Here is a 16,939-nt window from a genome sequence, read left to right as displayed (position 1 = left end):
ACACTGTGTCCCTATCTGCTACTACAGTAAGGGAATAGAATGTCTCTCTCTCTAGGGCTTTCCCTGCAGCACCACAAGCTAATGGTGACTCAGGGTCTGCACTGGGGCCTGAGGGGAAATCTGGCCTACGCAGGTGGGTCACTGACCCCCTGCACACACACAACCTATCCCCTTGCTCCTCCGGTGCCCTCTGGCTAGCGTGGTCTCTCCCCCACACTTCCCTTTCCTGCCTGCCAGCAATCCCTGCACTCCTATTCGTTCCCTGGTTCAGGTGGCTCTGCTGAGGCTCCTGGGAATTGTAGTTTAACTTCAGAGCCTCCTGGTGATTGGCCATCCGTTCGCGCGCTTACACTGCGCATGAGCAAACTCTCCCCGTGCCTCCTGGTTGCGCCTGAGTATTGCGCAATGCCCAACAACATGGCGGCGCCCTGTGCAATCGGGCCGCTGCGGAACCTCCGAACGCTACCTCACAGCACCTCCCGTGATTGCGCCCTGCAGCGGAGGTACAGAGGGGAAACCAGAACACCCCTACATTATATTTTACATATGTGTACAGAAACATTATTATTATTTTGTAACTATTGTTTAAAGGAGATGTCGTCCTTCTCAAGAGGCATGTCCTTTATACTTTCATACTATTGTCCAATCACATGAAGACTGTTCTGGCCCCTGTATGGTTTCTCCCTGTTCTGTGGCTGCTGTCACTCCTCATTGTTTATGTTGTTACTTTATAACTCCTTTCCCTGGCTTCTGGACCTGTTGCCCTGGCAACTCTCCTTCACTTCTTTGTGAGTTGGGCTGCCCCTCATCCCCCTGCAATTTGGCTCAGTCTCCGACCTTGTTCCTGCTTGCACAGGTAAGCGTGCTTCCTTTCCAAGCCAACAGCCACTGTGAGTAGCCATCTCTCTCACTGGCTTCCCCAGAACAAAGCATTGATTTTTCACCTTTCTCTCATATATGCTACCTCAAGTTATCTTATGCTTTCTGCTTACCCCCTCCAATAAAGTTACAGAAAATAAGAAGGACTCTGTGTGAGGTCACCAGGTGATATAAAGGTAGACGTATAGGGGGTTGGGCCTTAGACCACAGGAAGAACCCAGGAGTGCCCATCAACACCAGGAAGACTCCAGATGAAAGAGGAGGGGGTCTCAACCTATCTGCATGTAGTCCTAGTCTAGTAAGTGTGGAACTATGAGTAATGATGTAAGACCACTTTTGTTGTTTTATAGTCAGGGAAGTGTCCCTACATAGATAGGGCCACTCACTAGCTAATGGCAAGGCCATAAGGATATACTGAAGGAGTGTGTGTGTGGCAGCTTTCCTTTGCGTGAGATTCCCAAACACATGGAGTCTCCAGGGCTGTCACATACTGTATCAAGGTTGCTCCAACATCAGCCTTGGAATAAGTAAGCACACCAGGCCACTAAGAGGACAGCTGGGGTTTTGGATTAATGAGGGGTAGATTGGAACCCTGGTGGCATTACATCCCCAGGCAGAAGTTCATGCCTGCAAGAGGACTCCAGCATATTAGAGGTTATAGATGTAACAGTGTTTCACCCCCCCCGTCCCCCTCCCCCCCATCCCCCTCCCCCCCATCCCCCTCCACCCCCAATCACAGATAGGGGCCATTACAGGGTGTATGTGGTGCATACCTGCTGGCAACAAGAGGGATGAGTCGTCCGCGATGACTTTGGGACACAGGAACAGGCTTCTGGGGTCCATACCCCACATAATACTTAGCCGTAGGCTCCAGGAATGTGGAGGCGATCTCCCACGGTAGAACTTGAACCTCTCCCCCCCAGTTAGATCACACACCAGGCCAGAGGTATATTGCAAACAGGAACGGTTTATTACTACAGTCTTTGCAGTAACACACAGCTACTCAGCAGTCTTCTGCCGGATACAGTCTCTTTACTCTCAGCTATCACTGGAGATGGTCCCTGGACCATCACTACAGGCCAAGGGCACCCGCAGCCGTCCTAACTCTTCCCCACCTCCCTAGCAGAGGCAGAGGTATAATCACACTCACTCCTCCCCGCAGGGAAGAGCACATGGGTAGGCCCCAATCTCAGGCTCCCAGACGTGTGACCTTCCTTCCTCAGGGGGAAAGAACAACCTCCAAATTTAGGGCGGTACTGCCTTTAAGTACAGCCAGAAGGCGGGCACCCTGTTGTCCCAGCTACAACAGGATGTGCCACCCTCTGCTGTCACTCAAGTGCAGTACCAAAGGTGAAGGGGAAAACTCCATACCAACTACTGGCAAGCCTGTGAATACCAGGGTTTACTGCCAGTCCATTGGGTAGAATAGTAGCCAGGGGATACCCCACTACATAGAAATGGATATTCTCCTTTGACTACGTACAAGACAAGAGTAATGTAAGCCACGAGAGCGAGAGGGGACAGTGGTGCAGACAGAGGGCAATGGTTGGAGGATGCATAGCGACAGAGAAAGGGGCAGTGGGCAGAGGGAGTGGGATGAGGGGCAGTGGTACGACTGAGAGGCAGATGGGGTTGAGGGGGCAATGGGCAGCTAGAAAGGGACGCGGGCTGCAGGAGATCGGGTAAGTGGGTGCAGGAGAGGGGTCAGAGAGAGGGCAGTGGGTGCAGGAGAGAGACTGGTGCAGGAGAGGGGAGGAGTGGGTGCAGGAGAGATGGGGTGCAGGAGAGGAGTTAAGTGGGTGCAGGAGACAGGGCTGTAGGCAGAGAGAGAGAGGGCAGTGGGAAGAGAGAACGTACTTCCACGTGGGAACGATTACAGAAGGAGGTCAAATGACAGGCAGCCTCTGCACTGAAAGCTCTGCACTGCACTGCCATGTGACCTTCTATGGGCCCTATACTCAAGGGATTCTGGGACTTGTGGTCCTGCTGCCTTTCTAAATTGTAGCATTAGATTAGGGGATTAACTACAACTGTGTAGAGGTGGGAGGGCGGTCTAGAACATTTGGCCGAGACCAAAACTCTGCCGGCATTGCATGGCTGGGACATTTCGCTGCTGGACACTTCGCCGTTGTAAGGAGTCGGGGAACACCTCTCCCAAACAGGGTTCCCTCCTTACCTTCTGCCGCCTGGCGCTCTCTGGCCCCTGCTCCACGGGCACACCGCCGTGAGCGGGACCCTCCTCCTACCTTCCTGGTCCCCGCGCCTGTCACTGGGCACGCGCACACGTAGGGAGCCTTCTGTCCCCTCGCGGAATGAGGTCCCGCTCCCCGCTCAGGCCGCGTGTTCCTCTCCCGTGTGCACCGCTCACAAGCCACGCGTCAAGTATAATCATCTGTTCCTCATTCTCTGCCCCTTCCCTGGGGCCGCCCCTCCGTCCTTTCCCCAGTTCCTATTGGACTCTGTCCCCATTTATACTTTGCTCAGCCATTCCTTCTTTGGCTGAGTATAGCTTTGTGTAACCTGTGTTACCCACGTTCGTGCCTGCCTTGTTCCTAGTGCTTTCATCTCTCTCTCGTATTCCCCTCCTGTGTACCGAACCGGCTTGACTGTGGACCCGCTCTGGATTTCGACCCCGGCTTGCCCCTGACCATCCGATCTCTCCAATCCTCCATCTCGGCTTACGGATACCTACCCACCACCCGGCTTCAAACCCACGGCTCTCGGTACCAACCACTCTCCTGGCTCCTCCCATCCATCCGGAAAGTATCTGGACTAACGCTATCTCTTCCGATCAGATCCGGCCGCACTGACTATCCACTTTCCAGGCGTGTCTCCGCAGCTGTGGGTGCGAGTTCTATCCTTTCCACCTCAGTTCCGGAGTACCTTTTTGTCCGTGTTGAGCGCAGCGTTGCAGCCGTGATATCCACTCCTGCGCCTAACCCGACAAGCCAGGTCTGCCGCGCCAGACTGCCCGCCCGATCCAACGGCTGGAAGTTTAAATGTCCCTCGCGGAATCTAGACAGGCCGCTTTGATGCCCCATCTTTAAATCTCCTGCGGGACATTTAAATATTGCGCGTCGAAGCGGCCTGTGTGGGACATTTAAACATGCAGTTATTGGACAAAATAATTAAAGATAGACAGCACACAAAACCAGCATACAGTATAATGGGATACAAAAGTGGTGCAATGTGGAACTGAGAGGACGCTGTTGCTGTATGTTGCATTTAAATATCAGTGCTACCATTTGAGCAGAAACTTCCTCTCTCTGCATTTGCTTTTCTCCATAAGGGTAACCCTGATATTTAGTTGCTGGTAGTTGCTGGATTGGCCTCTGACTCTACCCCCAGTGAGGATTTCTGTTGTCATATTGTTCATCATTTCAGTGCTTTTTTTCTGTAGGGAGAATTGTACAGGGATAGGGAAGTACTTTTTGGACATCTTGGTGTCCTTTGGGAACGGGCCTGAAGAAGGAGTTGCGTACCCCGAAACGTTGCCGCCCCCATTACCTGTGCTACTTTTTATTTTTCCCATTTTCCCACCCCTCACTCCCCTTTCCTGATTTCTCCCGCCTATCCTTTATGTGGTGTGCTTGAATTCTTTACTTACTTTTATGTTGATTTGTGCCTTGTTGTTATTTAAAATTTGTTTGGCATATTCTCGCCTTTTTGGCCTCCCCTTTTTTTGCGTGCTGGGAACATTTGTCTTTCTTTGAATGCAGTTATTGGACTTGCAGACCTGGCTTGGCTTGTTGGGTTGAGTCGGGTGCGCGACGGACCGGACATCGTGGCGAAGTGTCCTGGCGGCAGAACGGTGTGGCGAAACATCCCATTCCAAGGGATTCTGGGACTTGTGATCATGCTGCCTTTCTAAATTGTAGCATTAGATTAGGAGCTGAACTACAACACCCTGTAAAGGTGGGAGGGTACCTCCCACGCACCGTCTTCCTCCTCTGCCGCCCTGCTTCAATACATAAAATTCTTGGGGGGTTAAAATGCACTCTTGCATGCCCCTGGTTGTGCTACTGCAACACTATCAATCAGAAAGACAACTTACTTACAAATATTACAATAGACAATAATATCCAAGCACTCATATTCACAAACTACAAATAGCACAGGACAACTCACTCAGAAATCTAAATACTGTAATCACAAAAAAAACTAACAACCAACTCCTTACTGTATGCTGTAAGTGTGTTCTCTCTTCCTCCCAACAGCACTGCCAGCTTGTTTACTTTCAACACAGCCTTATATAGCTTTCCATGCAGGCTAATATTATGTGAATTACCAAGTTTCGCGACATTACTGCCATTTTTGCGGAAGTTTTAGATATACCGCAACAATTCTCATTTTCAATGGAATGTCTTATTGTTCACGTGAATTTTAGAACATTGGAAATGTTCAGGACTTCTGTCTTATTTCTGCCTTCATTTTTTATCAACAAACTGCTATTAACTCAAATGTTATGGAGTTTTATGACTGCATGGCTAGGCCAATGTGACATATTTTGAGAGGATGTGTACGAGCGGTACTTGAAAATGCTTACATGAAGAGTCTACAAAATTGGCAGCACCTTGATACGTTTATTATATCTGAACTACAATATTTAAGTTGTCCCATTCCCATCTCTATGTACATAATATTGATTTACTGTTCAATGCTGTGACTGAGATGAACAAGACAAAGCTATAAAAAGACTCCTCCCAAATGCTCTGTTATTGGAGGGCCTCTGTGCCACTAAATATTAGATTTGTCAGCTCCAGCTGTCAGCTCTGCTTCAAGCTACAGCCTGACCTGCAGCCTGTGCCTGTGAAGCCATGGCATTAAACGAAGAGGAAGGGTCCGTGGAAGAGAAGGAAAACACCAAGAAAAAGCCAATCAGTCCCCTAGCAACAGCATGGCTCACCTTTTACAACATTGCCATGACCGCAGGGTATGTACCTCTTTTGAACATTGGCCAGCTTGATGGAATGCTCATGCTAATCTCATGTCTCCTAAAGAGTACTGTAAAATGAATTCACTGTAAGTTTACAAAGAGCATTGACATCTGCCTTCATTAATGCGTGAAATGACGCATAGCTAGCTAGCATGACTAATATGTTTGAGTTGGAAGATTTTTTTAACAACTATTGTAAAGTTTGAGAATGTCCAAGGCGTCCACCGAACCAGTTAAGTGAGATTTGAGGATTGTTGAGCAAAAATTAGATTTTTGTTTTCAAGTACTGACTCTACTAATTGATGCTCTTTTTAGTTAAATGTTCATATGGTTACTACTGTAGGATGTTTGTTATGATAATTTGCTAAGTTTGGAAATATGCAACCAAATGCATGGAGCATTTGTACTAGCATTCACATCTGTAAAAGGTAAACTTTCCTCTACATTATCATGGAATCATAATACGTATCCACAGAAGAAGCAATGAGGGCTGTTTTGAGCAGACTGTTTGTATTCTAAAGTAGAACAATTCTACTTTCTATGAGATTGCATTAAGGGAAAGAGGATGCAAGGTGAATGGAGAGCAGTGGGGTTTGCTTCTCGTATGCCTTGCATTTCCTAATACGGTGCATTACAGCAGCAGCTGCGTCATCCTACTGCCGGTCTCTGAGGTTAAGTATAGAATGATCCTAGAATGCCAGTGGGCGGAGAAACTGCTTCCCTAGGCACATTTTACAGTAACTGAAGCATGTATCCCTCAACATAGTCCCCCTTTTAAACTGTATGTTGATAGTGTAATCATGCACAAATAAGTGAGTAGGTGATGTCTTATTTTTATTTAGTCTAACGGAATATATTTTTTGGACATTACCCTCTTGACCTCCACTCAGATCCAAAACCAGAGTTTATTAATGTTAATAGCTAAATATTTTGAGAGATCAATATATGTGTATGGTTGCAGTCAGATCCTTGATTAGTACTGTCATTGAGTTTGAAGGTTTGGTGGCCAGAATGAAGATATAATCATTTTTCAGATGTGATACCTCTCCACTTGCCTTGTTTCTCTAGACTAGGCTGGGGCCATGGTGCCTTCTCCCACGCGGAGGCTGTGAGGTAAGCGGGTGCTTTCCCTTGCCATGGTGGACAGGCTGTGGGGCGTGCCTAGGGGTGTCACAGAGCTGGTTTGCCCTCATTAGGCGAACTGCTCACGTGACCGGCCTGTCGCGCCAAGAAATCACTTTGAACTGATTTGTTGCGCACGCGCCCGCACGCCACATGGACGCAAACACCGCCTTAAGTCAATCTGTTCGCTCAGCGTGCGGACGCCTCTGCACGGTATGCGGTACCATGGCCCCAGCCTAGATTCACAAAGGCTGCAACTTTTCTAGCCCATGAAATTGCTTCATTCACTATGAGAAATGTAAGCCCACAAATGAGAGTTTGCCTGTGCTAATATTAGCATGTTTGTCTGCCAAACTCATTCAGTATACAAAACTATGCAAAATAGAACAACATTTAGATTTCTGAGAATGTATGTATATATAGTGCTTTACAGCAGTAATACACGTGACATAATAATATAACACATAATGGGAATAAGCGCTTGAGACATGACAGTAACATTAGGAAAAGTAACAGAAACAGTAGGAGGGTGTTATGACAAGTGTGTCTGCAAGAGGTTAAGGTCAATGCATATGAGATGTATAGTATCAGTCAGAGGGGCTACACATATGCTTCATAAAAGAGGTGTGTTTTAAGATGGGCCTTAAAGGTGGATAGAGAGGGTGCTAGTCAGACATTGAGGGGAAGGGCATTCCAGAGGTGTGAGAAAGATTTTTGGTGGGAAAGGGCTTTAGATACAAAAGGGGTAGACCGAAGTCATCCTTGACCAGACTGCAAGAGTTTGGCAGGTGTATAGCGAGAAATTAGGGCTCAGATGTAAGGAGGGGCAGAAGACTGTATACAGTAGCATTAAAAGAGAGGAGGAACATGTTGTAAGTGATATGGAGCTTAATAGGAAGCTAGGAGAGGGATTTCAGCAGGGGAGACGCTGAGACAGATTTAGGAGACAGTAAAGTGATTCTTGCAGCAGAGTTTAGTAGAGTTTGTAAGGGAGTTAGGTGAGAGGCAAGAAGGCCTGACAGTAGAAAGTTTTAGCAGTAGAGTGATAGAGGAAAGTGCATATTTTTGCAATGTTAGGACTTGTCCAGGGTGGCGCTGAGCGGGCGGGCGCGCTCACGCTGGCCGCGATGAAACACATTGCGGTAATATGTGTGGCCAGCGTGAGCAAGCGCCTGCGCATGCTCGGTGCTTAGCTGCTTGCCAAGCAAGCAAATTTGAATCTGCCGCTTGCTCGCGCGTCACGTGTGTGGTTCGCTCAATGAGGGCGAACCAGCTCCATGACGTGTTGGCCGCGCACCCCGACTTGCCCCCCCCCCCAAGCGCGCTTACCTAGCCAGCCACGAATCGCCCGGCCGAGCAGTGGGCAGCACACGGGCACCAGGGCGCCCGCTCCCTGCCAGGCCGCAGCCTTTCGCCCTTTGCTCTGTTGCTCTACTGCTAAATCTCTAACATAGAACAATCATCAAGCATTGTTATTCAAAGAACTTGCCAACAGCATGGCCTCAAATAAGCACTATGTAATGTTTATGCGCTTAATAGTGAATATGTTTATGACTCATGAAATTAACAAACCATCAATGGTACTGCAAATAAATAAACTTGTTAATTATAATTTATAGAAATTAATATAAATTAAATATTGTTAGTGTGGTGTATTTCGGCACTTATACAATTTATGTACGGGGTCTGTATGTGTGCAGCATAAATTGACTTAATATGATGTTCTATACATTTTATACCATAATAAAACAAAAACAGTCATATTCAAATGTGAACATAGTGTTATGGGTCTCCCTCAAACCTACGAAATGTTTGTAAATGCAGAATCAGGAATCGCATCACTAATTAAAATTAAACACCCTCATCACTGAGTTTCAGAAGAACATCAACATGATGTGTTATTTCATTTTGTTTACAAAGGGACAAGGTGACGTGTTAAAGGTACATTTTTTCGTGGTTAAGAAAAGTCTGCAACACAACCTTACAAAGTTTTATTACGGTGAATAAAAACATTTTTGTTTTTACTTGAAGCAGCAGTTTGATTTCCTTTTTTAATAGGTGTGAAGCAGGGGGTCTCTGGGGATGAACTGCATTAAATTAAGTTCCCGAGACCCCCTGCTTCCCAAGATACTTACCTCCATGGGAGGTGCTAGTAATAGCCCCGACTGGGCTGTGTGTGGCTAACATAATGGCGGCTTAAATGCCCCATGTCACGTGGGTCAATGTGAAGCTGTGATATCATTCCTTGAGGCTCCCTATTGGCCTGCGGGACCAGGACCTTTAAATGTACGGAGTTGCTGCCGGCACCCCCTACGGAGGTAAGTATCTGGGGGGCGAGGGGGTCTCCGGAGCTGAAAGTTATGCGGTTCAGCTCCGGAGACCCCCTGCTTCAATCCTATATTAAAAAAAACAACAAAAAAAACCACATTCGCTGCTTTAAGGGGCAGGGAGAAATGATTCACCTAGAGTGGTACTATCACTGATCTTAACTCCAAGGTAATGTCAATACCTAAACCAAATGAAATCAAAGTAGCCTACAGTATGTACTTACAGTAGTGTCACAAAGTCAGTGTTTGGCATAAAATTTACGCACAGTAATCACAAATGATATTGCACTTGTCTACACCTATGTACTAACCATTTTTTTCCTATTGTGCACCTAAAGGGCCAAATGTGGTTTTAGTGAGGTATATTAGAGCAAACAAATGGAATCTGCATGACGCACAAAAGTAAATTGTACAGGTACTAAAAAAATTCTATGTACCCAAAAAAAGAGTTTAGCTTACTGTATATCACAATCATCTGCCACACTGAGCATGGCATCAATTCTAAAAGTCTATATATTGTTAGCGCAGAATTATGTTGCTATATACTGTATCAACCAAAAATATATTTGATGCAGCACAAATGTTTTGTTTCATAGGTTAAGAAAATGTATTATTTTGACAGTATGGCTATTATAAATAACATCACACTAATACTTTACATACTGTATACTTACTGTATACCAGTTATAAATTTTTTTAAAAATACACGTAGTTCTGTTTGATTTGAATTGTATCAATCAGGGATTCAAAATTACTTAATGCGCAACCTTCATTTCAAACATCTAACAATGTGTCATATCTATGAAGTGCCATAATGACCTTCACACAGTACATATGATGCAAAGTTTACAAAGGTTTGTATTACTTTTTCAAGCAAACTTTTGACGCAGAAAAAAAAAGTTTAATGATCTTAGTACATAGACCCCAAAGTGTCAACGCATTGTCACCCTGGTCATGTTTCTGGTATTAACCCCTTCAGCAACCTAATAACGTACCCCAGGGGCCCTTATGATGTGGATCCAACGTCATTGCCCATTGCTCAGATTTTAAGGCCTGTACATTGGAGCACCGGTCGCTTACTACATTGATAAGTCTAGCTGTGAGAGGTTTCAGAACATCTACATTTTACTGTAAGATGTATATGTAATATTTAAAGCCATCACTCTATAAAATATTGTGTCAGTGATTAAATGAGTGGTTTCATGGCATGTATACTAAAGTTTGTATTGTGGTTGAAATTCTGGGCAGAGTAAACAGGGCACTGCTCAGATGAATTGGCCAAGGATTATTTTGAGTTTGAGGTCTTTGAAGGTGAAGGAGAGGCATCTGAGGCCAGTGGAGGAATGTAGCTGGTGGGCAGCACAAGACAGTATGGTTATAAAAATAAGCCTTGAATAAAATCTAGAGAGGAAAGGCATAAGAAGGTTAGTCTCATGAAGAAATCTTTATTATTCCAAAACATCTATCTGTAAATTCTATATTAAAAAGCTTTTTTTTTATTATTTGTAATAAGTGAAATATAAACAATATAATAAATGATCACTGCATAATGATTTTAACACTGGCTTTTTACCGTTTTTAAGAATAAGGAAATAAAATATGTTTTTAATGCATTTACGTACAGAAATGATTAATTGTCAAAACCGATTTCAAAGATGAGATCTTTTTTCTTTTATACAGTAGGAGTTAATATTTACCAAAGGGTGATGCCCTCACAAAAGTACGTTCCCCATTCAGTAAGTGTAGATCATGATTGCAATATTTCAATTTTGGGATAACATATTACACCACCTTCTTAAAATTAATTTATTGTGCTATTTGATTATGCGGAGTATTTCTAGAATGTATCAATTGTCTTTTCTGCTGAGAGAACAATATATGTTTTGTGATGTACAGTATATTTATGTTGTGTTGAACCTGGATCTGCATTGTACTAAAGCATCGGGTCGTCCATTGTGTGACCAGGCCAGTGATTAAGCTAAAAATTAAATTAAAAGTATGTAGATTTGGAGAGTATAATGGAATGTGTAAAAAGTTTACGGCTGAAAATAATGCAGTTTTCTTTACTCATTGTGTTAATACTGGCCTTGAGGTGATCTTAATTTCTGTGTTCTAAAGATCAGTCTGAAATGTAAAAAAATTGAGAAAAAAACACGTTTCATATATACTTACTGCTACAGTAGTGCAAGTAAGAGCACACACATGGCTCTTTCTTATGAAGCCAATTACATCATCTAGAAACATACCATATTTTAATAATTATGTAATAATCCCCGAAGAACAGGGCATTACTGGCCAATAATGCCCTGGCTGGAAGAATTGAAGGTCCGACGTGAAGCCGAGGGACTTTAACCCAGCTAGGGTATTATTGGCCAGTAATGCCCTGTTCTGAAGGGATTATTACTATTATAGGTGTAACCCTGTTCCTCCCCCGCCCCCCCAATCTCATATAGGGTCTATCATGGGGAAAACTGTGCTGGTTACTCATGGTAGTGTGGTGCATACCTGCTGATAAACAGTGTCCCTGAGTCTCCCGCATGGTGTTATAGGGGATGTCAGGACAGACATGTCCACTTGTTTCCGAAAGTTGTCCGTGCGGATGCGGCCTTCTGTCGAGGTTTCTCTGGGTAGATCTTCAGGAGATTGTTGAGGACCTTGGCTTTGCTGGAGTAGCCTTCCACGAAGTGGCGGTAGTATACGCAGAATCCCAGGAATGACCGCAGTTCCATCATGTTGTCTGGTCTGGGCTTCGAGCTTAGCTGGGTCGATAGCCACTGCGTCTGAGGATATTATATGACCCGCGTGACTGAGGTGCAGCAGAACCGGTATTTGTCCAGGGACAACTTCAGGCCTTCCTTACCCAGTCAATCTAGTACCTTCAGAAGACATTTTGTCACGGTTGTGCTCGCCACAAACCTGGGTCGGACCGCGAGGCTGAGGTGGGGTTGTAAAAGCACCGACCTTAGACCGCGCAGGCTGATCCGGATTGCGAAGTTCGTAGTCATACGTAGCAGGATCAGGATTGGAGAAGACAGCATCGTCGTTGTACAAGCCAGGGTCAGGACAGGAGACGTCAGAATAAACATTGTCCAAGTAGGAGTTCGGCAACAGGGAGTCAGGAAAGCCCCGCTTCAGCTTAGGAGCGCGGGGGTGGCCTCTGCGCGTGCGGCGACCATGGCCCATGGTACTGGTCTCAGGAGGTGGAAGACAGACCAGATTTACACACCGCCTAGCTGCACGGTTAAACCAGTGCTACAGCGCAAGAGTCCTGAGCGGGCTAGGGAATCCTCTGTAGCAGCGCAGGAACCAGGACACGGCCTCTCTAGATTAGGGAAAGAGTAGGCCCCAGGGACCAGGAACCAGGAAGCTGTAGATACACAGGGAAACCTCCGCTTCAGTGCAGGAATCCAGGAGACTGAAGGACGCAGGGGCGAAACCTCCGCTTCAGTGCAGGAATCCAGGAGGCTGAAGGACGCAGGGACGAAACCTCTGCTTCAGCACAGGAGAACAGGAAGCTGAAGGACGCAGGACGGAACCTCTGCTTCAGCACAGAAGAACAAGCGGGAGCTTGAAGGAAGCTGAAGGACGCAGGGCGGAACCTCCGCTTCAGCACAGGAGAACAAGCAGGAGCTTGTGGCAGAACAGGTGGTGACATCCGGTAAGGACTATGCTCGGCCGGGAGCATTGTGGGAAGACAGTACTTAAACGCCAGCGGGCCAATCCCCGGAGGGGGGTGTGAAGGTACTGCTCCAATGAGTGAATGCAAGTCTAGGTTGCAGTGATAGGCTGCACAGCTGCAATAGATACCAGAGGGAGTGTATTTTGCTTTGGTGAGTGAATCCATGCTGCAGCAAACATCAGGAGAGGTACTCCAGGACTGCACAGATCTGCAAGGTAAGGCAAACAGTAAACTGCGGAGCGGATTCCTTACAGTACCCCCCCCTTCACGCGAGACCTCCGGTCGAACATGAGCACACATAGAGTTGGGGGACCGGGAATTGTTGCTGAACCGTCTAGGATTGGGGGTAGAGTCGTGGTCCAGAGACTCGTGGTTACTCCTTAGTGTACCCCCACCCCACGGTGAAAACTGCGGCCAGACAGGACCATCCATGGGTCTCGGAGACATCGAGTTGTTCCTAAAGTTCTTTAGGTGGAAAGGGGATCCGCAAACGAGCAGTTCCTTGGTGAGTACAGTTCTAGGAAATGAGAGTGGTAGAAGAAACATCCTTGGTACATGGCTCGCCCCGCAAAATGACTTGGTAATCCAGGGCTGTGAAGAACCAGAGGGTTCCAGAACAGAAACGGCAGAAGAACCCCTACAGGAAGCCCAGTCTTTAATAAATGTACCGGAATCTAGGATCAGCGGCCCTGATAGTTGATCGAATACACCAGGAGGAACTTTGTAACAGAAAAAGTCTTGGCTGACCACTGCATGTTGAAATTTGCGAGGAATTTTTCCTCTAGAAGGCTCCCAGGTAATGGTTAGTAAGGGTATAGGCTGGTTGGAAGCATCTCCCGGTATTGGTATGGAAGGTGACAAGGCAAGCAGTAAACCAGGCATAGGGACCGAAATCTTGGGATACGTACAGAGTATTTCCAACTGAGAGGAAATAACAGGGGCAACCGAAAATTCCGAGGGACAAAACCATGGTTTGGCAGGAGCAGAGAAGCAAACAACAGTAGAGCTCTCCAATACTGGGAAATCTTCATTGGAAAATAGTATTGTCAGTGAATCAGGAATAGACCTTGGGATTTTCATATCAGTATCTTGAGAAAAAGGCAGAGCCAGGGTAGTGGCGGGAGGGAAGCTAACATCAGAAGCTGAAGTCTGTACCTCAGTGACAGGGACCTGAGAATCAACAAGCAGCAAGTATGAACTATGAAAACTCTTAATGACAGGCACCTTAGGAGTACAAGGAGTCTTTTCCGAAACTGCAATGGCCCTAACCACAGGGGTACCTAACCTGACAAAAACATGAATAGGTGTGTTTTCTAGTGCAAAATCTCTGATCACAGGACTCCTAACCGATAGTGAGGGTGTCTGGGTTTGATTAGAGAAAAAATCAGATGTATTGATAAGTGACTTAGAAACAATTACTGAGGTTCTAGATTTGCTGGACATGTGAGAAAAAATACCCTTTAAGACAGGAGCTTTAATTTCTTCCCAGAGTAACCCCATGTTTGCTGGGGCATATTTAGACACAGTACTGAGGAACTGGGTTTCAGCAAAGGCAGGACAGCTAAATAGCTTAGATTTAAACCCCAGGACTTGGAATATAGGCATGGTGACCTCAGACAGTACTAAGGGAGTGACCACAGATATGCTGATCTCTGGGGAATTAGCCTGGACAGAGAAATCAGGGGGACCCCCAGTCAGGATAATCATTGTAGGAAGAGCTTCAGAATCAGAAGGAGACTCATTACCTCTCAGAGTCTCAAAACTAGTAAGACACAATTCAGCGAAAAGGGAAACAGTGTGCAGGCTTTTTACGAATCTATATGAAAAAGCGTCACTTTTGGGAGAAAACCGTGCGTCAGCAAACATTCCTGGGAACACAATATGAACCCCAGGAGGGACATACAGACTACTGTATGCTTTTAACCCTAAGCTTAAAGAGGAGAAGAACTCAGACAGTACACGGGGGTTAATCATAAGTGTACTGGTCTCTGAAGTAGGTATTTGGTAAGGAATGTCTGGGAAACCAGAAATTACTGCAGACTCCATAATGTGGGAACTATGCGCTGAAGCAGGGATCACCACTATCTGGGCGACAGCCTGGTTCAGTGAAATACCCGGGAGAAGGAACTCTGCGACCAAGCTTAGGGAAAAACCTGACTCCTGACTACATTTATCAGGAACCAGAACTTTAGCCGAAGTCTCCGGAGGCGAAACTGCGGAAACTTGAGCTGAAGCAGGGGATTTATAGCAAAAAATATCTAAGGACTCCGTACGGTTATGGGAATCCCTCAATGCAACCACTGCTGTCTGACTTGTGGATTCATTCTCTGAGGCTAAAACGAAGGCATTAACTTGGAGGCAGCAAGAATTTACAGGGGTTAATACAGAAATGACCCTGGGAACAGAACTTAGGGATTCTCTCTCTGATGGGGAAAGCGCACAGGACTGCCTAGCAGAGGTTAAAGCTGGAAAACCCTCAAGACCTAAAGAGAGGGATTCAGAGCTAGAAATAGGGGAACTAAGGGACTTATTCTCTGATACTAGAACCTTAGTGTTAGTTAGTGAAACATATGTACTCTCCAGGGGAACCTCACAGGACTGATCGGCAGGGGTTAACGTAGACATATCATTAGTGTCAGGGAACCCGGGCACACAATCAGAGCTAGGGACTGTGGCAGTTACTACGTTAGGAGATATTGCTAATGGGTTCGTTTGGTCATCTCCCGGAGAGGGAGATACGTCCCCCGGTTTAGCGACAGGACTGGCAGCAGAGGAAAACCGCCAGAGGACGGCGTTAGCGGCCAGGGGGCGATCCTGTTTTAACAAGCAATCATCCAATACCACGGAAAGTACATGCAGCGTGTCGTGAGCGAGAGCCACCATGACGGAAGGGTCCGGGAGTACTAAAGGAATGTCAAATGATAAAGTCAGGGCATTGAGTGTACTACAGGCGTTGACCAGTTCCACAGGACTCACCTTATCCCCAGTTAAAGGGGAATCAGGGGAGAAAACACTGTTTTCACTGGCCAGAACACTGGCCAGATACTGTTTTAAGTCTCTGAGGCAGTAAGCCTTACAAACCAGATCATTACGGCATTTCTTTTGCAAGGGAGTTAAGCCCTCCGACATAAACGGATCTTCCATCAGGGGTATTATATCGCACAAATAATCATTCTCAAACTGGGACTGGTCTACAGACCGGGACAGGTTTTTAGGAAAAAACTTACCAACCCGCACCTCAGCGGGGTCCGAGTTTGTGAGGCCGAGCATACTGTCACGGTTGTGCTCGCCACAAACCTGGGTCGGACCGCGAGGCTGAGGTGGGGTTGTAAAAGCACCGACCTTAGACCGCGCAGGCTGATCCGGATTGCGAAGTTCGTAGTCATACGTAGTAGGATCAGGATTGGAGAAGACAGCATCGTCGTTGTACAAGCCAGGGTCAGGACAGGAGACGTCAGAATAAACATTGTCCAAGTAGGAGTTCGGCAACAGGGAGTCAGGAAAGCCCCGCTTCAGCTTAGGAGCGTGGGGGTGGCCTCTGCGTGTGCGGCGACCATGGCCCATGGTACTGGTCTCAGGAGGTGGAAGACAGACCAGATTTACACACCGCCTAGCTGCACGGTTAAACCAGTGCTACAGCGCAAGAGTCCTGAGCGGGCTAGGGAATCCTCTGTAGCAGCGCAGGAACCAGGACACGGCCTCTCTAGATTAGGGAAAGAGTAGGCCCCAGGAACCAGGAAGCTGTAGATACACAGGGAAACCTCCGCTTCAGTGCAGGAATCCAGGAGACTGAAGGACGCAGGGGCGAAACCTCCGCTTCAGTGCAGGAATCCAGGAGGCTGAAGGACGCAGGGACGAAACCTCTGCTTCAGCACAGGAGAACAGGAAGCTGAAGGACGCAGGACAGAACCTCCGCTTCAGCACAGAAGAACAAGCGGGAGCTTGAAGGAAGCTGAAGGACGCAAGGCGGAACCTCCGCTTCAGCACAGGAGAACA

At 46.7% G+C, this 16,939-nt stretch overlaps 1 protein-coding gene across 7 annotated transcripts in view; it reads left to right on the top strand.

Moving 5' to 3' along the window:
- Nucleotides 1–16,939, top strand: part of HACD1 (3-hydroxyacyl-CoA dehydratase 1) — a 91,515-nt gene that overhangs the window by 8,815 nt on the left and 65,761 nt on the right. The window contains exon 1 of one of the 7 annotated variants that reach the window (XM_075587509.1): nucleotides 5,620–5,812. The exons of 5 other annotated variants lie outside the window; for them this stretch is intronic. In XM_075587509.1, coding sequence (XP_075443624.1) covers nucleotides 5,697–5,812 — 116 coding nt within the window. In that variant the 5' untranslated portion in view covers nucleotides 5,620–5,696. Of the gene's footprint in view, nucleotides 1–5,619; nucleotides 5,813–16,939 lie in introns of those variants that run through there. One more of the 7 variants, XM_075587511.1, reaches the window with a different exon arrangement.

This window comes from Ascaphus truei, chromosome 2, assembly GCF_040206685.1.
Source record: "Ascaphus truei isolate aAscTru1 chromosome 2, aAscTru1.hap1, whole genome shotgun sequence".
NCBI lineage: Eukaryota > Metazoa > Chordata > Amphibia > Anura > Ascaphidae > Ascaphus > Ascaphus truei.
This window is presented reverse-complemented; position numbering and strand designations above follow the sequence as displayed.